Source organism: Macaca mulatta, chromosome 7 (assembly GCF_049350105.2).
Source record: "Macaca mulatta isolate MMU2019108-1 chromosome 7, T2T-MMU8v2.0, whole genome shotgun sequence".
In the NCBI taxonomy this organism is placed as follows: Eukaryota; Metazoa; Chordata; class Mammalia; order Primates; family Cercopithecidae; genus Macaca; species Macaca mulatta.
The window spans coordinates 143244950-143272926 of NC_133412.1; the positions used below are offsets into that span (position 1 = coordinate 143244950).

General features: G+C 43.6%; 1 protein-coding gene across 19 annotated transcripts in view; it reads right to left on the bottom strand.

Annotated features, from left to right (window-relative positions):
* The window catches only part of SLC8A3 (solute carrier family 8 member A3), a 141452-nt gene that overhangs the window by 19664 nt on the left and 93811 nt on the right, over positions 1 to 27977 (bottom strand). For 7 of the 19 annotated variants that reach the window (XM_077941305.1, XM_077941318.1, XM_077941308.1 and 4 more), the window contains one exon: positions 321 to 427. The exons of the other annotated variants lie outside the window; for them this stretch is intronic. In XM_077941305.1, the coding sequence (XP_077797431.1) occupies positions 321 to 427 (107 nt within the window). The remainder of the gene's footprint in view (positions 1 to 320; positions 428 to 27977) is intronic. 19 annotated transcript variants of the gene reach the window in all.

Genomic DNA, 27977 nt, shown 5'->3' on the forward strand with positions numbered 1-27977 from the left:
CATGATACTCCCAGCATTTTGACTCTTTCTTTCCCCATACTCATTTCCTCATCCCAGAAAAATTACCACTGGTCTTGAGCATCCCTTGTATGGATGCCATGTGTCAGGCTGGCAGGTGTTAGGACAGAGCTGGGGGCAGAGAGAGGACAGAGGAGAGGGAGGAGTGAAAAGAGAGCAGAAGAAAGAGCAAGAGAGGAGACAAAGGAAAAGGAACCAGAGAAGTGGAAGATAAGAGGAGGAGGAGACAAATGGTTTGGAGAGGAAGAAACAGAAGAGGAGAAAAGAATGTTAGTGTTAGTGTGGAGGACAGGGTACTACACCTTTCTGAAAACTCATATCCACCATGCGGGGGCCCATCATCTCAATGAAGTAATTCTTGTTTTTCTCATACGCCTCATCATCAATTACCTTGATGTGAATTGTTTTGCTGTGGATGGAAAAATAAGTATCATAAGCAAGGAGTAGAGTGTGGGACAAGTCAGTCAGGAGACAAAAACAGGAAGAGAAGGAAACAGTTAAAAGATTCAGAAAGGTCCAAGTTTCAACCAACACCACAGGGGCACGGAGGAGAGTGGCTGCCCGTGGACCCCTCCAGCCTCACCGGGCTCCTCCTGGGCTTTGTGCTGCTTCATGGCGTGATCATATTTGAAGACTGAAAAGAAAGAGCTCAAGCTTCACAGGCGAGGGCTCTGAGTTCTAATCCTGGATATGCTGCGTAATCTTGGACAAATAATTTAACTGATAAACAGGATGAATCACGCTTACAGCATCCCAGGGCAGTTGTGAGAGCAATGAAATAACATACACATAAAGGCTCGGCCATGAAGGTCCTCTTATGTTTGCTTCCTTATCCGCCTTGCTTTTGGGACAAGGGAAATTTTTTTGACTTTTACAGTCAGCTGACATTGATCCAAATGGTTTATTTCATAAGAGCAGAAAGGGACAAACTGGTTTGTGGAAATCTTGCCCAGAAATAGTAGAACTTCTCTTTTTCTGTATGGCAGTGACTATCTCAGGGGAGCTGGCAGGAGGGTTGGTGGGGCGGGGCGGTGGTGGATTTGGCTCATGTCACACATTCTGGCAATTCACAGAGGGCCTCGAAAGCTGCTGACACTGTCTCCAAACAGGCTTCTGCAGTCACAGGGATGTGCCGGCTGGATCACATTAACTCTAGGGCTCTCAGAATTACGATTCCTTTCTCAGTCCTACGACGATCTCGTGCCTAGCACAATTGTATTGCTTTTCATGTTAAAAGGTATTATTTTGTTAATATAAACATTTGAAAATATATGCCAATTTTAATCACCCTGTTCTGCATTTCTTCTTCCTTCTTTCTTCCTTTGTTTATTTATTTATTGGAGCTTTAAAAACAGATGTGGACCTGGGTCTCTCCAGATGGTTGCTTACTGCAGGGACATTTTGGGACCAGTTCCCAGGGAAGATGTTTAGACCTCTCCTGGTGGGTGTGAGACACTGCTAGGTGGGTGGGTGTGGAGCTGGGTCTCCCCTCAGTTGTGGGAGTGAGGAAGCCTGAGCAGGAGCCCTGGGCAGTGGCCATGGGTCTGCACACCCTTTCAGACTCTGCTACCCCGTGACCTGGCCTTGTTGGAGGAGACCGAGGCCTTCAGCACCTCCTTTTATTCTATTTTTATAAAATAGGAATCTTTACATTCTAAACGGGGACAACCTCCCTGCCCTCCTGAGCTTCCCTAAGTCACCATTAGACCTTTGGATATCTACGGAGCCTCCAGTGTCCACACTGTTGATCCTGCAGAATCAGATCTGGTCCTTTGATCCTGAAGTGAATGCAACAGCAGTTACCAAGACACCTGGCCCCCGCCACCCCACCACACGGACTCCAAACCCTCATCACTTGCCACACCCACCCCAGTCATGGACAAACGTGGCTCGCCACCATAGAAAGTGTGGCTCTTCGACTTGTGAAAGGCCATGATGCTTTGGCCTTCCTTCTTCCAGGTAATGGAGACAGATGACCTGGATTCAAATCCCGCCTCCACCCCTCACTAGCTGGGTGACCTTGGGCAATGCTCTAAAGTTCTTCAAGTCTCATGTGTAAGGTCGAATAATAGCACCTACTTTGTGGTGTTCTTAAATGAAATAATTTACATGAATTGCTGGACAGGGTTTGTGTTCCCTATTAAAAGTTTCACAAATAGCAACCATTATCACTAAGAGTAACAACAATCCCAGTTTGGTGGTTTGAGAGTAATGTGTAAGGAAAGCTTATCATCTTCAGCCATTAAGTCAGAAAACTAGGGGAACTCAATAAGTACAGTTGGTGAACCAAGAGGTGGTTCAAGCTGGAAATAGAAATCAGGTCATGAAACGTTTGGATAAAACAGTATGATAAATCCTAAATGGACTATTACAGGGGTTTGGAATGTTAAGCGTGGTAACAGAAAGCAACCCCCATATTATCTCAAAATCTAGCCCATGCCCCTATCAGCAATGAGCTCTGGGCTGGACAGGCAACATGTCCTGTGACATAGCATGACTTGTGCTATTTTGATTGACATCTTAGGTAGGGACAAGAGATGCCATTGACATCTTATGTGGGGACAAGAGAAATGAGGACAGGTGTTAACTAGTGGCAAGAGTAGCTTAGGTTAGCCAGCTGGAACCACCATCGGAGCAAGGAATGAATGGAGGAGGCAGGGTATAGGATTCTCCCATTGAGATCATTCCCAGGAAGGGCATCACTGTTGGGACTTATGGTATTACCTTGCCTGGAGGCTAGAAAAATCCCTTCCAGCTCCTGAACACTGGAGAAAGTTCTCACTTCTGCTCAAGTCACAAAGGAGGCTTTAAGTATAATACGAGTCACCAGCCAGATCTTGAGTTTTCTTTCCAAACTTGTTTTTTCCCATTTCTGTCAATGGCACCATCATCTAACAAATTGCCAAGTCCCTAAACCTGGAATCACCCCTCATTCTTTCCTTGCCCTCAGGCCTCCCTCTCTTCCCCAGCACAGTTAATTTACTACCACCCTTCCTTCTGCCTTTAAGACCTAGATCAAAACACCATCTCCTGGCCGGGCGCAGTGCCTCCCACCTGTAATCCCAATGCTTTGGGAGGCTAAGGCAGGTAGATCGCTTGAGGTCAGGAGCTCAAGACCAGCCTGATCAACATGGCGAAACTCTGTCTCTACTAAAAATACAAAAATTAGCCAGGCATGGTGGCGCATGCCTGTAATCCCAGCTACTTGGGAGGCTGAGGCAGGAGAATTGCTTGAACCCAGGAGGTAGAGGTTGAGTGAGCCGAGACTGTGCCACTGCACTCCAGACTAGGCGACAGAGTGAGACTCCTTCTCAAAACAAAACAAAACAAACACTAAAAAAAAAAAAAAACACCATCGCCTCTCCCTTGGACTTTGCAATAGCCTCCTAAGACATTTTCCTCTTCCTGTCTTTGCCCTCTGTATTCAATCCCTTCCCCACGTTATAGCCAGAGTTAACTATAAAAATGCAACCCAGGTCCTATCATGCATCCTATAATTGTAGCACATACAGAACCCTGACCATGGCCTATGGAAGCTTGCATGATCCAGTCACTGTTGACCTCTCAGACCTCATTCATAACGTCCTCCCCTTGCTTGTGTGCCCCAGACACATTGGTCTTCCCAGTCCTCAAATCAAGCCCTTTCCCACCTAAGGGCAATCCCCTTGCTATTCCCTCTGCCTGGGATGCTCTTCATAAGGGTCTGCGCTTATCCTGATCCTTTGGGTCTCTGAGTAAACATCACCTCTTCGGAGAGGCCTTCCATGGCTACCTTATCTAGAGGACTCCCAGCTCTACCACTTTCGGGCACTCAACACAACCTGAAGTTAGTTAGTTACTAAGTTAGGATGTAAGCTTTGCAAGTACAGAGAACTTGTCTTTTTTTAAAAGCCTGCAGCATCCAGTATTTCCAGGCAGTCTCCCGTTCAGTGACTAACCAGACCCCACTCTGCTTACGTCCAAGATCAAGCAAGTTCTTGTCTATCTGACTTGCCACAGTAGTCCCAGTGCCCAGCACAGTGCCTGGCATATAGAACGCCCTCAATCATGACTTGCTGAGTGACTCACGGTGAATTTCTAACACACCTGAGACTTCATAAAATGAATCCACTCATCTTTTTGCAGTAAAAATATGTCATTAGACACAAAAATATTTTGAAGGCTACTTTCATGGAATGTCTGAGGATTCTCAGTGTGACAAAGAAGCTGCAGACCCAGTGTCATGAAACCTAGACCCCCAGTTTACTTAACATACCACATTTGTCTACTCCAAGGAAGATCTCTCCAACAGCAACCCAGGATATAACTTACTGGTTCAAGTGAGGGTTTTCAATTTTTGGGGGGGCTCCCCATTTCCAGTTCTTCTTCCAGCATAGTGGCAGTTACTTAATGGTCTTGGGGAGAGATTATCCTGAGCAGCTACTCCTAGAGCCAGTAATGCCGTCAGAGGCTCCAGGACCTGCACCTGCCTCTCCTCCAAGCTTTCTGCAGAGGGAGGTGCCAAAGCACACAGCGTTCCCAGAACAGACCTGGCTGAGCTGCTGGGGAAAGCTGCTCCCGGGAGATCTTCTATCAAACAACCTGCAGACGATTAGGAAATGCATGTCTGGGCTGCCTGGCTGGCCTTTTAAAATAGTCCTTTGCATTGAGGACATTCAAATCAGGCCTCTGATCCTCAGGGTACTGCAAAGAGGAAGGGTTCTCCTTAGCCATTGAGTTCTTTTAGAGTGAAAATGGGAGTAAGCAGCATTTATTAGTTGAATGGATGATTAATACATTGGAGGAGGCCTTCTTTATGCAGGAAGGAAGAATTCTAAGATAATACATATGTTTACATTGTGTTCACCATAAAGAGAACCATGAGAAGAACTTTCTGATTTCATTCTTCTTATTTATTTATTTATTTAGACAGGGTCTCACTCTGTCACCCAGGCCGGAGTGCAGTGGTGTGATCATGACTCACTGCAGCCTCGACCTCCTGTGCTTAGGGTGTCCTCCTGCTTGAGTATCTGGGGCCACAGGTGCATGCCACCATGCCCAGCTAATTTTTAAAAAATTATTATTGGTAGAGATGGGACCTCACTACGTTGCCCAGGCTGGTCTTGAACTCCTGGGCTCAAGTGGTCCTCTCACTTCGACCTCCCAAAGTGCTGGGATTACAGATGTAAGTCACCATGCCCAGCCTCTTATTTCATTCTTACTTCTACTGTATTAACATAGATATTATGATTACTTACATTTTATTTTATTTATTTATATTTGAGACATAGTTTCACTCTGTCTCCCAGGCTACACTGCAGTGGCATAATCTGGCTCACCACAGCCTCAACCTCCTGGGCTCAGATGATCTTCCCACCTCAGCCTCCTGAGTAGCTAGGACTACAGGTACCTGCCACCATGCCTGGCAAAGTTTTGTATTTTTTCTAGAGACGGGGTATTACCATGTTTCCCAGGATGGTCTCAAACTCTTGGGCTCGAGCAATCCACTGGCCTCGGCCTTCCAAAGTGCTAGGATTATAGGTGTGAGCCACTGGGCCTGGCCAATTATTATTACTTCCATTTTAAAGAAGAGAAAACAGATGCTCAAAGAGGTTAAGTAACTTGCTCAGTCGCACAGCTATTAAGCAGCTGAGCTGGGATTTTAGCCTATGTCCTCCTATTACACCTACAGCTTATTTCTTATGTGGGTGGGTAAGCTCTGGATATCATTCCCAAGCTGCAGCCACAGTGAGGAGGCACAGAATTTCTGCACTGAAATCCCAGCAGCACAGGCAGGTAATAAGTGGATCTGCCTCTGTATTGTGTCTTGAGTAGGTGGCCTGCTAACCCTTCAGCCCTCCCATGCCAGAAATAATCTCTGAGTACAGGCTGGGCGTCTGACTCTGTGACCTCTTCCCGCCTGATTTCTACTGAATGACTCTTTACCCTGTCAAGAAGGGTTCCCTTTCATCACTTCTAAATGTATCCTTGCTGCTCCAAGCCAGCTAACGCTCACAGAGCTGCCTTGACCCGGGGCAGCTGGACCGAGCAGGTGAGGAGCTGCGAGCCTTTCCATGGGAGCTTTCAGAAGCCTCACATCTCTGTGCTGAGTTCTTCTTGTAGTTTTCTTTATCTTCCCCGTTGGGTGTCCCTGCCCCATCTATTCCCCTGCCAGGTTTCTGGCTCTTTGAACGTGGACTGAACCCCCCACCGCTGCCTGCCACCAACAGCCCAACACTGACATTTCCCTGACCCCTCTCCCAAGGTCTGAGGGGAAGGCCCCTGTTCCATGAGAAGGCTTAAGGTCTCTAATTGGTGTTCTCTTTAAAATAAGTGTGTCATCTGGCCCTGAAAGCTGTGCTTCTCAAACTTTAATGTGCACATGAATCACCCGGGCATCCTGTTAATGTGTGGATTCTGATTGGGTAGATCTGGGGTGGGGCCCAGAGCCTGCCTTTCTAACAAGGGCCCAGCCTGTGCGGATGCTGCTGGCCCATGACCAAAAGATCCCTTGGAGAAGTCTTTCTGTCTCTATTAAAGAGCCAGGGAAAGAGGAGCAGCAGCTTGAATGCTAGTGCCAGTCAAGAATGAGGGGCTGGAGTCAAAGTCTAGCATTTCAGCCAAACGCTAGACTAATTAGGTCAATTCAGACACTACATCTTGAGAGGGACTTTGGAGTACATCCAGAGTAGGGTGACTAGGGTGTTGAGAGATCTAGAAACCACATTTCAAATTAACTTACTAATATTTACGCAGTGCTTATTTTGTGCTAGGCAGAGCTCTAAGCATTTTGCTTATATTAAGTAATTTAATCCTCACAACTAACCTATGACATAGGTAGAGGCCAGGCCAGGTGCTATTTTCTCTGCACATATTATCTCATTTAATATTCATAATGACCTATGAGGTAGGTGCTATTTTTATCCCCATTCCCACACATGAAGAACCAGAGGACCAGAAAAGTTAAGAGACTTGCTTAAGGTTATAACTAAATAAGTGACAGAGCTGGGATCTGAATTCAGATAGTGTGGCTCTAAAGATTTTGCATCTAGCAGCTACTAATAGTTTAACAACCAATGTGTACAATTACTAAACATTTAAGTCAGCTCTTGTGAGCTGGTAGGAGTCTGCTCTGGTACACCACCAACACTGTCAGATTCTCCCAATGTGTTTGAGAAAGATTATGGTGGGAAAGAATAGTTCTGATTGATTTACAACTTATTTTGCCACATGCTAGTGTTTGCTCAAAGGGTCTGATGAAGTGAGGCAAAAATGTGCTTATTCAAAAAAGTCTTTGGGGGAAAAAAAGGCTTCAAGATTTGGCTTTTAAAAGGATTATGGGTGAGTGGGGAGGCAGAGTTTCTAAAATGGTCCCCTAAAGATGTTCTGCCCTAATCCCTGGAATGTGTGAACATGCTGAGGTATCACTCCTGAAATGTTACATGGTACCACAGTTACCTTTAAAATAGGGACATCATCCAGGCGGGCCTGATTGAATCACATGAGCCCTTAAAAGCAAAGAACTTTCTCTGGCTAAAGAAGAAGGGAAAGCCAGAAAGATGCGAGCCACAAGGAAGATTCAACATGCTGCTTTGGTTTGAAGATGAAGGGTGTCTTGTGAACAGGAACATAGGCAGCCTCTAGGTGCAAAGAGAGGCCCCTGGATGACAGCCAGCAAGGAAATGGGAACCTCTGACTTCAAGCCACAAGAGACGGGATTCTGCTGTTGGCCTGAATGAGCTTGGAAGCGTATATTTCCTCAGAGCCTCCAGATAAGATCCCAGCCTGGCCGACACCTTGGTTTCAGCCTTGCGAGACCTTAGACAGAGAACCCAGTCAAGCCTGCCTGGACTTCTGAGATACAGAACTACAAGATAATAAATGGGTATTGCTTTAAGCCTCTATGTTTCTGACAATTTGCTACACAGCAACAGACAACTAATATGGAAGGCTTATTGATTTTATGCAGGCAGGAACCTGAGCTAAATGATCTCTTGGAACTAGCCTGCACCATCTATTTTGTGAACAGAAAGAGTGTTTCAGGGTGTGTGTGAGAGCGTGCACAGACTCCCCTTTTGCTTTGGTATCTATTCTGGACCCTCCTTTGAGCCCTCTACTGCATGCAGCTTCTACATACCTGTGACTAGCTGGACTCATCAGAGATAACCTACTGAGGATGTGGCTTCCCCTAGGGAAAGTGTAGGAATATTTTGTCTCTACTGACCGTAAAGACCTGACTGCTGGACATGTTTATGGATGTAGACCCACATATTTGAGGACTTGATGCACATTCTGTTAATTCTGAAATGTCTGGGTTTATAACTGGGCATCACAACCCATGGGTACCCCTCTGCGCTCCTAATTATCCACTTTCCCAGTGCCTGGAGAGCGTGTTACCTGTGGCCAGAGGGAAAGAGACATCTGAGGTAACTGCATGATTATGGACCTAGGATTCAGGGTATGATCAGAGGCAAGGCAGTGCCAAAAACCTCAAAGGGATCACTCGCTCTGTTTCCCAAAGATCAGGGCAAAATGAGGGAATTTCTAATTTTTTGGACATTAGTCTTTTAAAGTAGATGCCTTTTTTTTTTTTGAAGGTTGTCACGCCTTGTCGGGTAGGTCTACAGGGTAGAAAAGATTTTAAAATCACAAAATTTTATTCTCCCCTTCCTTTCTTAGAGAATAAAGACTTAATCCTTCATCCTAAGAGTTGGAAACTCTCTGTAATGTCCATCCATCTGTCCATCCATCCATCCATCTCTGCAACCTGATCTTTTCCTTTCTTTTCTTTTCCTTTCTTTTCTTTCTTTCTTTTTTTTTTTGTGAGAGGAAAAAAAAAAAAGAAAGCTCTGTCACCCAGGCTGAAGTGCAGTAGCACGATCTTGACTCACTGCAGCCTCTGCCTCCCAGGCTCAGATGATTCTCCTGCCTCAGCCTCCCAAGTAGCTAGGATTACAGGCATGTGCCATCACACCCAGCTAATTTTTGTATTTTTAGTCAAGACGGGGTTTTGCCATGTTGGCCCGGCTAGTCTCAAACTCCTGACCTCAGGTGATCCATCCTCCTTGGCCTCCCAAAGTGTTGGGATCACAGAGGTGACCCACTGTGCCCGGCTCAGGCTGGAATCTTACTGTCCAGACATGCAGACATTTACTGTGCCCTGCCTCCCAAAGTGCTGGGATTACAGGCATGGGCCACCACGCCTGGCCTGCCACCTGATTTTTTCAAATTTTTCCACACAAACTCTGCACTTCAATTCTCTTCATTATGCCCCAAACATGTCATTCCTCTGCTCACCCCAAGAATCCTTCCTTCCTTCCCTCTTTCCTTCCTTCCTCCCTTCCATAATGAAGATTTCCCTCCTTCTTTGCTGCCCTATAGTGGGAAGTGCTTTATATTACTGCTTATGTGTGTATTCACGTGAGTGGGGGTAGGATGGATTGGGCTGAGGGTTAGGAACATTGCACTATACATTAGAGGGAGGATCTGGCCTTCTCGAAAGTAGCCTCTATATGAGCATTGCCCAGTTATTCTCAAAAGGGAATTTAATCTTCAACCTTCATATCAGTGAGCCTGTGAAGGTTTCATCTCTGCATGTGACTCAGTTACTTACAGTTCCATTTGGGCCCCAAGTTTGTCCTGACTCACTTCAAGGCGGCTGGGGTGGAGGAGACAGGAATATTCATGACTCCAACTCTCTCTTTTTTCTAAGTCAAAAGATGTAAATATATACAAGCATGCCAGTGGTCTGGGAATAAATGATTGCTGTGCCCTGAAGTTGATAAATCCCCTTCTTGGAAAGGCAGTGAGAAGAATCTATAAAATCATTTTATTTAACAGTGTGTCTTTTCCCAGCACTGAAGAGAACAAGTGGCTGGTTATCTGATTCATGGCTTTAAAGATGTTGGATCTCTCTGTCTTGTCTTCTGTCACTGCTGGGAATCTCATTTTGAGAGAACAAATTTGATCCAAGCAGAAAAGAGAGATTGTATACACATGAAACGTTGTATACACATGAAACGTTGTATACACATGTATTTCATGTATATACACATTGTATACACATGAAACGTTGGGTCCAAGCAAAACCTTCTAATGATTAGGAAGAGAGAGGAGCTGGCTCTTCAGGACTTGCGTCAGATGCAGTCAAAACGCCCTGCCTTCCACCCTAATTCTCTGTCCACTCAAGCTCTGAGAAAGCCCATATTTCTGGTGGATAATTTCTAGAGATCCTTGTAAACAGCAAATCCAGGAAAGACTGCTGTCCTTGGGTTGAGCAGAGAAAATATTTCAATTAGAGACTTAACTGCATGGGAGATTAGCTGATTCTATAGACATTTTCTTGACTGAACCAATCAGGGACGTCACTAAAGCAGAGCTGCAGCATTGCACAACCGCACTGGGCTCCAGGCACACAGAAGCCAATGAGAATGCTGCCCCCTGGTGTTGTGCAGCGCAGCAGCACTGGGTGACAGAACAGCCTGCAGGTTGCATGTTAGCTACTGTCACCATTTGGGGTGTGAATTGCGGATCCCAAAGGGGTTGTCAGAAATTTCCACCTGTGAGAATTCTAAATGACTTGTTTTCCAATTCAGAGTTCTTCCCTTCTTCTCCCAGTCAAAGGGGAAATTCTTGTTTTATACCACCTGGAGACAATGTAGGGCCCAGGCCACTGAAGGGATGGAGGCAGTGGGCCTAAGTGCTTGTCCCAGCTCGGCTGCAGGAATAGTGGATCCTTCGTGCTAATGTGACAATCTAGCCTGCTGCTAGTTTCACAGAACCTGGTGGCCTTGGAAGGAACATAGTAGGCAAACTTCTTGGGAGATAGACTTTAAAAGCAGAAGCTGAGATTTTCACAAAGGTGGGAAAGGGAGACAGAAATCCTATTTCCTTTATGCTTAAAGGTCTGACGTTATCCTTATGGTCAAAGCAAGAGGCTGATATAGAACAGACAAGCATAGATCCAGGACAGGGATCAGGGTGAGACTAGTAAGTCAGAGGTGCAACATTTAAAGGTATACCTAAAAACTCAGTAATCAAGATCAATAATATGTTAATGCAATGATTTTTAAAAGTTGGAATTAATGCAACAAATCCATGAGAAACAAAATATCAAAATGTTAAATAAAGATAGGTTCCTATCCTGCCCTTGCTGACTCACTTCATTTACCTCACCCTAACCCTAACCCTAGGGAGGCAACTCTAGTGGTCCTCTGATGCCTTGTGGTGTAATAGACAGAATGACACCAGGTAAAGAGCAGAGTCTGAGTTCCGCTGCTGCTACTTACTTACTAGAGTTCGCCTAAGCCTAAACAAGGAAGACAAGAGCCTGTTTCTCTTTTGAGATTGTTATGGGTCATGACATGAACAGAAAAAATACAACTCTTGTTTTTGGAAACTGCAGGTCTCCTTCAACTGTGTCTATGTGCATGTGTGTGTGTGTGTGTGTGTTTAATATAACTAAGGCTTTTAGTTCACCCTCCAGAGCTAACCCCTTAAGCCTTTCAGGAAGCCAGACAACATTCTCAGCCTTTCAGGCTCTCTGTTCGTCTCTTCTGTCACTCCTCACAGGCCCTTCCTTGTCTTCTCTCTCACCAAAGGAAGTACCTGCCCTTCGCAAGAGCTCAGCTCACATGTGCCTGCCCAAGGTTTGCCATAGGCCACATATGTTTCTTATCTTTAGACAACAGGGAGGAAATGGGAGGAGGGTGGAGTGTCTTCTTTGAGGACATTGCCTTTGAATTACACTCTGGACAGGTGTTGCCCAGTTTTCTCTGGCCCTCACTTTTGCCTTCTGCCTTGTTGGGCTTGCATGAGTGGCGTGCGCCTATTTGTCAGCGTGGTCCCCCTTGGCTTGGAACCCTCTTCTCTGCCACATGACTCTACTCAAACCACTTTCTCTTCTTATCTGGCCTCTTGCAATAACTACCTAATTTATCTCCCTGCTTCCATTTCTCTTAGCCTGTTATGGTCCATTCTCCCCTCAGCTGGAGTGCTTAAAAACAATTTTTTAAAAGAAAGTTGTAACATGCTGCTCCCCCACTTAAACCTTCCATAGGTTCCCATTGCACTTAAAATTAAAACTGAAACTGCACAATCCAACCGAGGAATTCTGAAACTTTAGCATACTCGGAATCATCTGGAGGGCTCGATAAAACACAATGTGGGGCCCCATCCCAGAGTTTGTGACTCAGCAGGTCTAGGTAGGGCCTGAGAATTTGCATTCCTAACAAGTTCCCAGGTAACACGGATGCTGCTGGCTCCAGAACCACAGTGAGAACTGCTGATCAAGCCTGCAAAGCCTGACCTTGCTGCCCTGACTCCCCTACTCACCTTCTACCACTTTTCCACCACCCACTTTGCCTGGCCATGCCTGCCTTTGTTCTGTTTTCTCAAATGTCTCGTCCTCATTCCTGCCTCAGGGCCTCTGCACTACCTGCTTCCTCTGCCTGGAGCTTTCCTTCTCCAGATGGTCTCACGACCAGGTTCTTTTTAAATGTCTCAGCTTACATGTCACCACCACCTTGTCTGCCCGGTCTGCTTGGCCCTCCAGCTACTCTCCATCAAATCATTCTGTTTCCCTGTATCTTGTTTATTTATTTGTTTATCAATAAATGGTCTGTTTCCTTCATCAGAACAAAAGCTCCGTGAGAGCAGAAACCTTGTTTGTGTTCTTTGCCAGCACCCAGCACAGTCTCTGGCACATAGATAATACCCAATATATATTTGTTGAATGAATGAATGAATGATTAATGAATACCAGTAAGTGGTAGAGCCAGAATTTGAGCCCAGGCCTTTCTAACTGCAGAGCCAATCTTAATGCTTAGTGTGTGATTTGTGCTAGGGATGCTGAGACACACTTGGCTGGTCTCCCTGACTCTATTCTTGCATATACTACTCCCTCCGGAGCACTATTATCGGGCTACTCTTAGGAAAAGTTCACCTTGATAGCTCCTGTTTCCCTTCCCAAACAAGTCTAACCTCCTTTTCCTGGCCTTCAAAACATGGATGAAAATAGTCACCTTGGCTGGAATCATGGCTCCGCTGTCAAGTTCATTTATTTGGTTATGACTTTGGTTAAGCATATTCTCCATTGTTCTTTCCGATGATAGATGCCATGAAAATCATTATTCATTTGATCATTTACTGATTAAGAGCCTAGGCCTTAGAATCAGAGATGTCTGGATGCAGTCATTATGTTTTAAGGACTTTTGACAAATTAGCGAATCTCTATGAGCCTCAGTTTCCTTAATTTAAGATGAGTGCAATAATAAAACCTACCTCACAGCGTTTTTGAGAGGATTAAATGAGATTATGGAAGCAAAACCCCACAGCACAGTAACTGGCATACAATAAGCAGTTACACATGTCACTTAATTTGATGTTGGTCTGTCTGTTTAAGTTATAACTGGAGCAACCAATAAAATGATTTTTTTTCCCTTAATTCCCAGGACAGGGTCAGAAGAGGATGAGAAGTTTGGCAGGTGCTGGTTTGGGACCAGGTAGAGTGTTTTCTGAATTCCGTGGTCTGGTCTGCGGAAGAATTATAGATGAAGGAGTATGCTTTAAGAGGTCTTGAGTTTCCACAACATCTTTCCTTATTTTTTTTTTTATCACTGCATATCCTGTCTTAGGAATTCTGTTTGGAAGTGGGATCATCTTTGCACTGTACCTGCTGCCCTAGTGGAAGCCAAATGCCTTTTCAGGGTAACATTCCCTGTTATCAAACACTGCTCTTTGGTCTCTCACAGGGTGGATTGTGGGGCAGTTCATTTCCATGTTTCAGTCCCATTAGTTAAACACAGACAGGCCTTCCAGGGTCCTGTTTTTATCTCCATGGGGGTATGTGTGGGAGAACCAATGGTATCAATATATACTCTGGAGGGCTCCTCAACCTTGGATAAGGAGAAGTTCTCTGTGGATGTCCGGTAGGTAGAGGTGGCAACTGAATTCACTTCCTTCTAGCCCCATTCTGGCTGCTATTATTGACAGATAAACCCCCCACCCATGCCCATTTCTTTTCCCAGAAATGCCAGAATCTGATCTTTGGGTCCCAGTACCAATTTCTCAAGTTCCTTTTGCACCCTGCCCTCGCTTCAGTGAATTCTCCTGAGTCCTGCTCCTTTACTCTTTTGCCTGGGCTGACTGCAGTGGCAGAAAGAGTCTGTTTACCCTGCAGAAGACGTCTGCCCTTCCTCCGATTTCCACTTTTCACCTCTGTTCAGGGGCAGATGGCTTGTGGCCAATACTCATTTCAGGTGGACATTTATGTATTCCTGTCCTATTGAAGGAAATAAAATAAGCTTGGAAAAGCCTAGACTTCTAGAGAGGTCATCACCAGCCGACAGGAGCCAGCCAGGAAAGCCTCTGGATCCCTCAGTTAAAAACATGTTTGTTTATATGGCACATCTCGGGGCTGCTACCTTTCCAATGCCATTCAGGTCTCGAAACAGTCAGGCAGACTCCTTCACCTGAAACAGGAGGTGGTGAAACTCTGGGGTGATAAAAGAAAGCATAACAATAGTGGCAGTAATATAATACATTTAAAATTCTACATCTGCCTAGAGGGCCTTTAATCAAGGATTTCAAAGCACTTTCCCAGATCTTGCCCATTCATCTTTACCACATCCCTGGGAAACAGCTGGCAGGTAGGTAGCAGAGCATTAAAATTAGAGTACTGTATCATTATCTTTGATACCAGCACTATCTGTTTAGACAGCATTTTCTGTGAAGGACTAAAGAGCTCCATACACATTGTATTATCTAATTCTCACTTATTCATACAACATCCCCCATATTTGCTGCCTTGCAGGTAGTTTGGAAAGCTTTGGATCCACAGAAATGCACAACTTTACTGCCTACTCCCTCCCCTCCCATTGCTGCATAATTCACAAGCACTTCCCAGTGCTGATCTGGCTGACCGTAAGCCACCAATACCGTGGGCTGGACCACCTACCTTGTCTATCACCATGACACAAGCAACCTCAGCACACACATTCAGTTTTATGTCAGTGATACCAAAGGTGGTAGGAAGAACAAGTCGTAAATTCCCTCATCAGATTTCATTTGAGTCTAGTTTGTTGAGTTTTAAAACCTCACTTGTATGGTTATCAGATGGACTTCATGGTTATTATGAAGATACAGCATTGGGAATGGATCTGCAGGGTCCACCGATCATATAAACCCATGGTTGAGGCTAAGCTTCAAGCACAGTCTCTGTCCACCTTGAAAGTGGGCATCACCTTTATAATTGGCCCAGGGGAGTGCTTTGATTTGTAAGAACTTCTGTATTTCCCTTCCACTGAAGTCATCAGGCAAGTGATATTCTTCTGTTATATACTTATAGTACATGTTACAGTTGTAAAGAATCAATCTTGTAATTGTTTTCTTATTTGTCTTCTCTACTATCCTAATAAGCTCTACAAGGGCAGGAGCTGCATTTGTTTTAATCACCCCTATATCTCCAGAGTTAAGTACACATCAGATGCTTAATAAAAGTATCTGTTGAATGAAGCTGGGCACGGTGGCTCACACCTGTAATCCCAGCACTTTGGAAGGTGAAGGCAGGTGGATCACTTGAGTTCAGGAGTTCGAGACCAGCCTGGCCAACATGGTGAAACCCTGTCTCTACCAAAAAATACAAAAAATTAGCCGGGCATGGTGGCAGGCACCTGTAGTCCCAGCTACTCGGGAGGCTGAGGCAGGAGAATGGTGTAAACCCAGAAGGCAGAGCGTGCAGTGAGCCAAGACCGAGCCACTGCACTCCAGCCTGGGCGACAGAGCGAGACTCCATCTCAAAAAAAGAAAAAAAAAAAAATCAACCAGGCGTGGTGGCACACGTCTGTAATCCCAGCTACTCAGGAAGCTAGGACATGAGAATTGCTTGAACCGGGGAGGCAGAGGTTACCGTGAGCTGAGATGGTGCCACTGCACTCCAGTCTGGGCAACAGAGTGAGACTCCATCTAAAAAAAAAAAAAATCTATTGAATGAATGAGGGAACGAACAATGGAATTTATCACATTGAACATTCTCTGGCTTAGGGCTTCTAATCACACCCTTTCTGCACTGGTGTAAGTTCCATGTCTGGGCATCATAATGGCCCCCACCCGCATGTCATATCATCATGCACCCTGGGAAATGCAGCCTTGCCAACCCTCATTTTCCTCAGTTCTTGAGACACATAGGTGCTGCTTAGATAGAAGCCTTATATTTGGCCCAGTCTCCTCCAAAACTTTAGTTGAGCTCTGGGCTCAGAATGTTTATATGGCCTGCTCAAAAAGCCCAGTGCTTCCAGCAAAATTTCTCACTTGCACCTGTCGCTGTGGTATGGAGAGAAAAACACATAAACTCTGGGGCCACAGAAACTTGAGTTAAAATCTTAGTTCTATTGCTTATAGCTGTGTGACCTTGGCCAAATCTCTTACCTCTTTGAGCTTTTGTTTCTTCAGCAGTTACCTGGAGATGATAACATTCACATTGGGTGGTCGTGCCGGTGACATGAGAAAGCACAGGCAGCAGGCTCAGTAAATGATGGTTCCCTTTCTTTCCCTTCTTTCCTTGACCCCTTCCTTTGACTCATCCTCCCTCCTGGCTGCCAGTTATCGTCTGGATGCCTCTAGCTGTCATCCCCTAGATTTTAGGCTCCATGCTGGAAGAGTTGAGACTCAGACTATATTTAGATGCCTTAGTGCTTTCATTTTTTTATACCACTGTGTTGCTATGGTGATGGTGGAGAGGGGAGGGGAAGGACAGCTTGAAAGGAAAGATGGAGCTCAGTGGTGAAGATTGGTGGCCCTGGCTGTGGACTGTTCCTGGCTGGTACTCTCCAAGGAGATTTACCTGTGCATTCCATCAGGAGATGCAGCAAGGAGACAGGAGGAGGCATTGCTTAGTAAAGGCTCTTAGGAAAAGAGAAGATAAAGAGGACTGACTGTTGAAAACTGCTCACTCCACTGGCCCAGACACAGCCTTAACTCCAGGAACCTTCCTTAAGTGGCTTCTCTAGCAATTGAGTCAGGAGACAGCAAATGGGGTTGGGTGGAGAAATGACATCAGTTATGTTGGAGTTTGGAAGATGTTCAGACCAGACTCCTTCACAGGAAGAAAGTCCCATCTTTATACCATGGCCCAGGATTGTCATGGATTCTGTTCATTAAGGAAACCAAAGTTGTACAAGGGCAGAAAGGAGGAGAAGTCCTTGTATTTGTGCACAGAGCTCTATTCCATTTTATTTGTGCACAGAGCTCCACTCACCGGATTTGAATGTAAGCATGGTAGGCTCCAAGCTGATGTAGAAACTTGCACTGTAGAATAATCCAGTATTCCTAAAATGGTTACACATCATTTCACTGAGTCCTCAAAAATGGCCTGGTGAAGTGGGATTATCTTTACATGAGAAAATGACATAGATAGGTTGGCAACTTGACCAACGTCACACAGCTGGTAAATGGCAGAGCAAAGAATTGAACTCAAGCCACCTGGACTCCAACTCTAATGTTCTTTCCAGTATACCAATGGCTACCAAAACCAATTATTTAAAGCTGAAGAAAATTTATGTGAAGATGAAAGCCTTTGGTGAAATAGAACCAAACAAAACGGATATAAGCAGAGATGCTGAAGTTGAAGTGGAGAATCTCCCTTCGACAAAACCTCCTTCCACTTCACCTGCCAGAAAAGAGGGTCCTAGGCAGCACTCTGTAAGGGTGCTGGTTGAAGCACCCGTATTAGAAACATCTGGTATAACTGTAAAAGTGCCAATTACTAAGTCCCAGTCCCAGATTCTGATTTGTAGATCTGGGGTACTTTTCTTTGGACAAGCATCCAGGAAATCTGGATAAATACTAATTTGACTGGAGTTAAACAAACAACTCTTGACTCAGAAAATTGGGCGATGGAACAAAATTGCATCACCTATCTCTTTTTCCTATCTGATTCCTCAAGCTCATTTTTACCAGCCTGAGGTCAGGCATGTCAAAATAATCAGGCTGGATTGTCTTGTGAAGTTTTCCAACTGCCCTCTGGGCCTCCATCAGTGGCTGATCCCTGGGCTCTAGTCTATGTGGGTCATCAGGGTCCAGGTGAGGCCACAGCCATTGTTTGACCTTGGTGGGGTCATCATTGTGCCTAACAGTAGATGCAAGGAGACTCAGGGTGAAGGGCAGGGAAGAGGGTATCATATTCAAGAGCACAGGAGGGGATGTTTATCAGATGAAAAGTCCCAAAGGAGCATGCAAGATTGGGACTAAAAATATATTTATTGGCCAAAGCAGAAAGTTTGGGAAAATCTGCAGGGAAATGAATACTTGATTTCTCATTCATCAAAGGGTTGAAAGAACAGTATGGAAAATGAAGGAGATTCTGAAGGTGCTGTTGAAGGGAGAAGTCAGTGTGAAATTTTTAGTTCCCCTAAATTCTGAGGACCTTAGGATGCTCCCCTCACTTATAAATAACAGCTCTCTATGGGCAAACACTGTGTGTGACATACATTTAATCCTTCTCATTGAATCCTTCTCAGAGCACTATTAAGTACTAGTAGCATTTCTATTTTGCCCATGAGAATCTGAAGCTATTGGAAGTCAGGTAACTTTGTCCAAGGTCATCCAGCTAGGAAGTGATAGAACGAGGATTTGATTCCAGTGGTCTGATTCCAAGACCCCTGCATACTTGTCCAAAACCGACTGACCCTAAATAGGTGTAAATAGGCCAATTAAATATCCGTGATAAGATTTTTCTTAAAATATCAGATTACTTCAATTTTTAAAAATAATCTGTTGGGGGGGTGACCCTACTAGGTGAAGCTTTTAGGTAATCCAGCACCAGGTAGGTGAAGGAGCATCTGCAAGGGGGTTATATTCCCAATCTCCTTTGCTGCTTCCTGCTCTGGCAGGAGATTGCATTTGTTCAGTTGTTTTTACAAAGTCTTCTTAAAGCAAAATCTTGTTAAATCAACAACAACAACAACAACAACAAGGCAACATATTTATTATGTAAGCCCTGCATACAAGGCAGAGCTGAGATCCCATCTCCTGAAGAAACTTTCCCCATGACTCAGGCCCACAAGCCCTCTCCGTCTTCTGAACCTGGTCTCATTTCTAGTCTGTAGCTACCAAGTGGCACCCAGCACACACAACTTCTGTCTTCTCTCACCTTGCCCTGTGAGCCCCATGGCGGGTGTAGCCATGTCATACACCTCTCTGTTTCTCCAATGCTTGGCCAAGTGAGGCTAGCTTAAGCCATCAAGCATTCCACTGAACCAAAGGGAAAATAAAATTGAAGGAGGCCAAGGAATTATGGGCACAGAGGGAGGTGAGAATGGGTAGCCCAAATTCACCAGCCTTCTGTGTAATTTCAATATTGATGGAAATGCTCTTGAATACATTTCTTTCTTCCCCATCTGTACCAATTCCCTCGGGTCATAATTAACTTTCATATCCCAGCACTTTGTCCTGGGGTCAAGGAAGGACAGGTAGGGACAGGAGGGAAACAGGGGCAGGAAGTAGACATGACCTAGTCACAACTCACAATCCGAGCTCATGATCCAAAGGAAGGTGACCAATTCTGGTTTTAAAAACCTTCACAAGTTTAGGTTCCACATGATTAGTTTCTACTGTTCCATTTTGGAGACTGACCTAGCTCCTCTCCCCAGCATCTCCTTTAGATTCTGACAAGATATGTAGAGTCATTGTTTTTCCAAGAATCCATGCCTCAAGCATGAAGCCTTCTGATGAGATTTATCGTCTCTGGAGAGCTCTTTACAGTGGATGAAACGCTTCCCCATGCATGACCACTCAAGGGTTTCCCAACCACCCTATAGGTTGGGCAGGCCAGTTATTAAGGACCTCACTTTATTGCTGAAATGAAATTATGGGGTTAGTTTTGGGGGTATATTGGCCTATTTCCTCTCTCCCAAAGGAAAACAAAATCCTGTTGGGGATTCAGCTGCAAATGTCTTAAGTTTTGGAAGAAGAAGAGAAAGAGAGGAGAGTCCTTTTTTCCAGAGACAAAATTAACTCTAGCACTGGTTAGCAGACAATTGACCGTATTTCCTATAACTTGTTGCCTACTACCAACTTCTAATCCCTGAAGGGTAGAGAATCCCAATAATCCTTTGCATGTGCACTAGGCACTTCTGTTTACAGTTATTTTGTTTTATTCTCTTAACAGCCCAGTGAAGTCTATGCAGTTATGCTCCCTTCCACTTGAGAGTTATAGGAATTGAGACCTAGTGGTATCCAAAAATCTGCCCAAGTTCACATAGATGGTAAATGGTACAGCTCAGCTTAGGCTCATGTCTTCAGAAAATGAGGTCAGGGATCTTTTTAATACTCTATTCCTCTCTGTCTTTGAGCATTACCCAACTCATACCTGGACATTCTGGAGGCAACAGAAGCAGTATCTGAAGATGGTCCATTTCCATGGATCAAGGGTATTACAACACAGGAGAGAAGTTAAGAGTGAAGATCTTGTAGTCAGGTTAACCTATGTTTGAGCCATGACTGACCACTTATAGCTGAATAACATTGGGAAAAGCACCTTTTTAAGCCTCTATATTCTCATCTGTAAAAGGATGATGGGATAATTAAGTGAGATGTCCTCCTGCAAATTACTCAGCAGAAATTGCTCAATATAAACTCATTGCTGTTGTGATTCTTGACAATGCTCCTGACATTAATCACTAAATCTGTTTTAATGAAGGGGTCCTGCATAACATCATATCACCTTGGTTATTTTCCAAGATGGAGGTGGTATCTCACATGCTTAGACATCTTCTCTATTTCACCAACTTTCCTATTAGCTTTCCTAAAAGCGGCTATAAATGTTGCTTCTTAAGCACACCCTCCATTAAGAGTAGTTTCAATGTCTGTTGTTGTCAACCTTCTAGGGCTTGAGGATATAAATCCTGTGAGTGGGTGGTTATCTTATCTTTTCACCCTGCTGGCCATTATTCAGCCAAGCTGAACACATTTCTTTCTTTTCATTTTTTTCCTCACACTCTGTCTAGTCAAGTTTCTAAAGCAGCAAACGTGTCATTGAAGCGATCAGACAGAACACTTAGCATTTTTCTCACACGCACACATTTTCAAAGTACTTTTCCATCTCTCTCCAATTCTCAATGTCTAGAGGGAATGTGGTGTTTTGGAGCATGGCATTAAGAGAGGGGAAAATTGAATGTTTTCTGGAATTGTTATATGCCTAATGGGGACTTGGAAAATATCCATTGAGAAAGACGAGAAATGGAGTTGGGGTGAGAAATTAAGAAACTGTCTCAGCTCAGAAAACTGGATTTCAGGATCTGAAGAGCTCTAGATCTCCAGATTCCTAGAATTCTGTTTCCCAAATGGTATTTTGGAACATGGAGCAGTGGAGGTGTCAATAATGTGATGAAAGAAGAAGATGCTTGAGGAATAATGTTTATAAGGTGGATGATGGGAGGGAAGACATGGTTAGACAAACTGTGTAGTAGGGGAGGGACGGAAAAAGGTTTTTCTGGACCTCAGAAATTAAATTCCAGTTACAAATGGCTATTGAGTTTCCACGGGCAAAGTATGTGATAGGCATTAAGGGGCAAATAAGTTAAAAAGATGAGTAAGACATTGTTCTTTATCTTAAGAGCTTCACATGAGATGGACAAATATTGAGAAATAGTGACCCAGAATCCATCAAGGCCAAATTCATAACCTACAGATTCTCTATCTGTGGAAATTTCTTCTGAGCACTGGTGTTGGGAAGGGGAATAGATTAGCACCCCATTTTTCATGCACAATAAAACAAAACACACCAACACACAAAACTGTATAGCAATAGTAATAATAATAATTATTTACTACTGATAAAATACATACAATCAGATTATGATTTCTTTCCTTCTATGCATTCTCCTTGGACTGTACTGGTATTGCCATGAAGGTGAAATATTGACCTGATTTCTCCTGGATAGCAATGTTTGCAGTTCAATCTGGTAACTACTTAATGTGATGCCCCAAGGCCCTTCTCTTACCTTTAACCTGACCCACCTCCCCACCTGCAATGACCCACATTGCCTGAATCCCTACAACATGCCCAGTCCCGTTTGGCACCTAGTAAATGTCAGGTATCATAATAAGATGCCAACACTATGTAGAAATGAATAAAACAGTTTCAAGATTTCACAGTCCAATGGGGAAAGCAGACATGTAAGCAGATATTTATACTGTAGTCTCTGATATATGAAACTGGGAAGAGCCTCAAAGACTTCAATGTTCCAATATGTCCTATGCCACACGTTGTTTAATAAAATAACAGCTAATACTTACATGTCATTTAATATGCTCCAGGCACTACTATGTGTGGTTTATATGTATTAACTCATCAAATCTCCACAACACACCAGAGTAGGAACTATTATTACTCCTCTCTCAAAAATGATAAAAACTGAGGCACAAGGAGGTTAAGTGACAGCTAATAAATGACAGAGACAGAATGTGAACTGAGGAGGGCTAGCTCCACAGTCCATGTCCTTAGCCACTATACTATACTGCCTTTAAAATGAGATAATAAAAATTGCTTTTCAATGAAATGGAGGGGATTGTGGCTTCTCTCGTCACCTCTGAGTCTCTCTCTGGCTTCTTTAGAGCCAGCATTTATTAAGTGTTCCTTATGTGCCAGATACTATGCTAAGTGTTTTCAACACATCTCATTTAGGTCTCATTCAACTTGATGAGGCAGGTACTAGCATTATCCTCATTTTACAGAGGAGGGACTGAGAATAAGAGAGATTCAGTAAAATCCAAAGTTGCACAGAGAAGCAAGATAAAACCAGGATTCCAGCCTAGCTTAGTTGGACTCCAAGCCCAAAGCCTTCCTTTGTTTAAAAAACATTTTTTTTCTTTTTTTTCTTTTTTTCTTCTTTCTTTCTTTCTTTTTTTTTTTTTTTTGAGATGGAGTCTCACTCTGTTGCCCAGGCTGGAGTGCAATGGCATGATCTCGGCTCACTGTAACCTTCACCTCACAGGTTCAAGCAATTTTCCCGCCTCAGCCTCCCGAGTAGCTGGGATTACAGGAGCCCGCCACCACACTCGGCTAATTTTTTATATTTTTTGGTAGAGACGGGGTTTAGCCATGTTGGCCAGGCTGGTCTTGAACTCCTGACCTCAAGTGATCTGCCCCCCCTCAGCCTCCCAAAGTGCTGGGATTATAGGCATGAGCCACCGCACCCGGCCAATTTCTTTCTTTTTTCCTAAGACAATGTTATAGCACCAAAGCCCTCATTTGACCTGAATATCTTCTTCTTTTGTCATGGGCTATTTTTGCTGGAATCTCAAGAACAATAGGTTCCCTCTAGTTCCCTCTGCCTAAGACCAGACATGCCAAGCCCTCTGCTCTAGGAATGTGTTTGCATCCACCTCTTGCTGAGATGAATCAGATTCCATAAACCACCCTCTACTACCCAGAGTCAATGCTAAGTTAGGTGTGCTGGAGGGAAACCGATGGGGCTTTCAGCAGAGGAGTCCTGTGAAGTTCCAAAGGCCCTGATCAACTGGAGGCAGGCTGCTGCTGATGTCAACTTTCATAGGTACCACTATCCAAAGCCTTATGATTATCCAAGAAAAGAAATATTCTCAAGAATCTCTAGCCATCTAACATAGTTTTAAAATTGCTACAATTGCCCAAAGGGAAAAATAATTCTGAATCATTCTTACCTCCAGATGTCCTTGTCAAAGTCCAGGCTAGCGTATCTTTAGGATAACCATCAAAAACAAGAAAAGAAAAAGCATTTAATGTGAAGAATAAGAACATGCAGACACAGGCAGATGGCGCTCTGAAGGAGCATTGCCCTCCTAAGGAAGCGCTTAGGCTGCTGGGCAACTTCTGTTTATCTCCTCAAACTTCCTGGAACATTGGCCGCTGACATACCTTATCTATTTATTGATGGCCCAGAAGCCATATAAACACTATCTATCAATGGCTACCGGGACTTGTGTCCAGCAGGTTCAGACATTTGCCATTTGATCTCATTTATCTGCACTTTTTCTTTCTTAATGCTCTGCTATAAAAAAAGTTAAAAGCGATAGTCTCCCCTTTTTCCTGTCTTAAGCAGTTACTCTCCATCAAATATTCAAATTCATTTTCTGAATGTACAGAAAAATCATTTGAGCTGTCATTCACAATTTTAGCTCTTAGGTAAATCAAACAAATTGGAAGCAATTGCTGTAAGAGCTATACAGGCAAACAAATTCAGCTCCATCTCTCATGTTTCTGCTTCATGGAATTTGAGCTCCATGTATCATCCATCATTTCTACTTTATAAAAGATGTGCATGGATCAGAACTTTGCAGCCCATGTTAAATAGGAAATTAACTAACAAGTTCTCTAAATATTCATGGTGCATCTACATATGCAAGAAAATGTGCTACAAATTGACAAGGTATAAATCGGATTCTCTGTCCACCAAGAGACTGCAATATATGTGCATAATAGGTAATGTTTCATAGTTATAGAACAGGTGCTACAGGAAGTGTGTAATAAATGGAGAGAATGTTCACTTGGTAGGTATTAAAGGGTTCTTCAAAGGGCTGGTCATTGGATGGAGCAGGTCATTGAGAATACGTAAGATTCAGGTAAGTGAGGTGCAGAGATTGGGAAAAGAAGATTATGAACACTGCGGCACTGAAACAAGAAAATATGAAGTGCATTTAGCAGACAATGGGTAGGCCCAGGTGGCCAGAGCAGAAGGGTTGTGGGAGCAAGTAATGAGATATACATCTGTTTGGTGATGCTCTGAGAACTAACAAAGCCCCTTTTCTAAATAGGAGTCCCTTGAGAAGAGAATTCATCTAGGTAGGTTTTCTGGGGAAGCCAGTGCCCACCAGTCTCCTGTGGATACTGTGTTTTCTTTCCTAAGGATTGCTTTAGAAGCAAATCCCTGAGAGCTGTGTCAGCTAGGATAACTCTCTCTGCTACTCTCAGGTAATGGCTCCTTCCCCATTAGGCTATCAACCTTTCTCCTGCTGCTTCTGACACCTGAGTCACTGGGCTCAACATTGAAGACTTTAGTACCTGGCTCATAGGCTTCCTGCCAGCATCCTGGCTCACTTTAGTGGCCCAAGATAACTTATTAGAAATCCTTGGCCCTCAGTCCCTTGACCTTTTCCCTTTTAATAGCCTCAACCTTTACCCATCCACTCTCAAGTCTATACCCTGAGCATTACCATCACCTAGAAGTACTCCTCATCAGAGAAATCAAATTCAAACATTCCATAGCTGAACTTCTTATTTTCTTTACCAAAGCTTCTTCTCCTCCTTTAACCCCCATGTCAGTGGATGGTACCACTATCCATTTTTGACTGCATTCTGGCTTCCTCTCCAGACCACCCCCATTTCCAATCGGGCACCAGATCCTGTTGTTTTTACCTACTTCTACCTCATGCATACATTTCCTTTTTTTCATTCCCTGCTAAAACTCTCATATATTGGCCATCATCACCTCTGGCCTGGATTCTAGTAACAGTCTCCTAACTCCTTTTCCTGACCTGATTTGTACCCATTCAACTTCATTCACCCAACACAGCTGAAGTCATCTGTTCAAGTGGCAAACCTTGCTATGCATTTCCTTCCCTCCAAATTTTGAATGGCACTCCTCTGTCCTCCACCCTTCTTAGCATGCTGAAAGAGGCCTTTTTTCTAGACTGCTGTTACTTGTTCTCTTCCTTGCCCAGTTCCACACATCTCTGGATCTCAGACACCATCTTCTCTGAGATGCTTTTCCCAACCTCCTTAGACTGGTTTGGGGAGCCTTCCACAGCTGGTGTTTGCCTTTGGGATGGCACTTAATATACTAAATACTCAATTGAAATTACTTGTTTATAAGACCACCTCCAGCATGAAGAACAGTTTCCAAACCATAACAGGAGCTCATAAATGCTTATGAAATGAATGAAAAGAGATGCAAGCGAGAAACACTTTGAATATAGGAAGGGGAAGTAAGATGAAGTGAAAGATAAATTTAAGGTTTGCTACTGGTGAAAGAGGTGGGGATTGTGGAGCAATGGGCAGAGGAGGAACTTCCAGAAGAGAAGAAGCAGGGTTTGAAAATGACACTTTCAAGTTGGGCATGCTGACTTGGAGAATGAGTAGATATGAGGGAACAGAGCCAGGAAACACAGATTTGAGACTTAGACACAAAGAAGATATATTTTTATCCATCTGTGGAGATGATGTGTTTAATACAGATTGTGTGGCTTCATCACACCATTGAGCCATTGTGACTTCCATTTGCTGTTTTCATGCAATATGATGCTTGTTTATTAATTGGCTTCTACTGATTTCCCCCAAAAGATAATTTCTTTGATCAACACATTGGCTGACTATTGATTTATACACTTCTATTTATTTATAGAGAGAGGATCAGAGGACCAAGATTTGTATACATAGGAAATTTTACCAATTATACAGGTAATTCAGGTATAAATGAGAGAGTTTTTTCTTAATTTTTGAAATAATTATTTTCATTGTTTCTGATTTTGAAGATCTGCAGGGATGTTTTTCTCTTATAACTACCTTTTCTGTCTCTTTTTTGAACATACTTTCCTAACTGCAGCTGTTAATTTCCTCATCACACAATCAAGCCATTGTGACTTTTGTTTGCTGTTTTTATGCAGCCTGATGCTTGTTTTTCAATTGCCTTCTACTATTTTCCCCAAAAGATAATTTCTTTGATCAACACATTGGCTGACCATAGATTTATACATGTTTTACCAGAAATATTCTTGCTTGCTCTCCCTCCAACCTCCTCTAAGTTGATTTCCCGTTAAGGAATACTGTATTCTGAATTTTCTTCTCTTCCCTTCCAAGTGAATAAGTATTAGTACTTAAACTATCACATCATATGTGCATGTCCTCCTGCCTACTAATTAATTTCAGAAACTCAGTGCCCTTTAACAGATAAAAGAACGGTGCATTGGTACTTCACAGGGGTCACATTTTACCTCTAGGATCCCAAATCAGTCCACATTAATCGTGGTATACAGGTTTGATTTAGTAAAGTCACAATTATCTTTCAGAGTTGAAATATAAACACAAAGCTTCATGAATTTAATCATATTCCTTCCTGCCACAGGAAGAACTTTTGGTCTTTTGGAAAAACTTGTATATAGTGGTTCTTATTCCAAATAAATTAAATATATGGAATTCCTGATTCTTATAGAAGTATTACAATATTTCCTTGATGAATTTGTGTAGCTGGAAGCAGACCTGCCATGAAATGTGAAACTGCATCCCACTTGTGTGAGCAGCCCTGGTCAAATGTGTAAATCTCTAAGTGTAGCAAAACCTCCCTTTGCTCTAGGAAGTAGTTCTTAGCCTTTTGGGGGATCACAAACTGCTTCGATGATTCAGGTGCTTCTTACCAGAAAAATGCACATACTCTCACACAATGTTTTGTGTATAGTTTCAGGGAGTTCAAAGATCTTTGAAAACCTAGCCATTAATCCTCTAAAGGTCCATGGAATGCCAGTTGACAACCCCTGGACTAAGAGCTAAAGATCAATTGTTGATGGATAAGGAATTTCATAAACCTCAGAATGTGAAGAAAACAGCTGCAATGAAAACTTGCACTGCTGGGCAGCAGCTACAACTCACAGCAGGAGATGCGCGGCTTGTGTATAGTCAAGCCCAGCACGGCATTGAGTGGGCTGCCATCTTCCTTTCTGCAGGACATCATGTATTCTACTCATTCTATTATGCGATTTAATTTTATGGCAGCAGAGCTCTGATTTTATAACGGAAGTCAACACAAAATAGCTCCTTTTTTTATAACAAAAATTTGTCTTACAATCATTTCAGCTAAAACAAACTCGGTTTTTAGCAGGAGGGAGGATGGGGGAGGAGGAAGCTCCTGAGGTAAAAGAGCTGCTCACTTTGCCTCTTCTCCCTTCCTTCCTACAAACCCTGGCTCTTCACTTTCTTTAATATCTTATACTCCCTTGACTCCTACTCTCTTTTA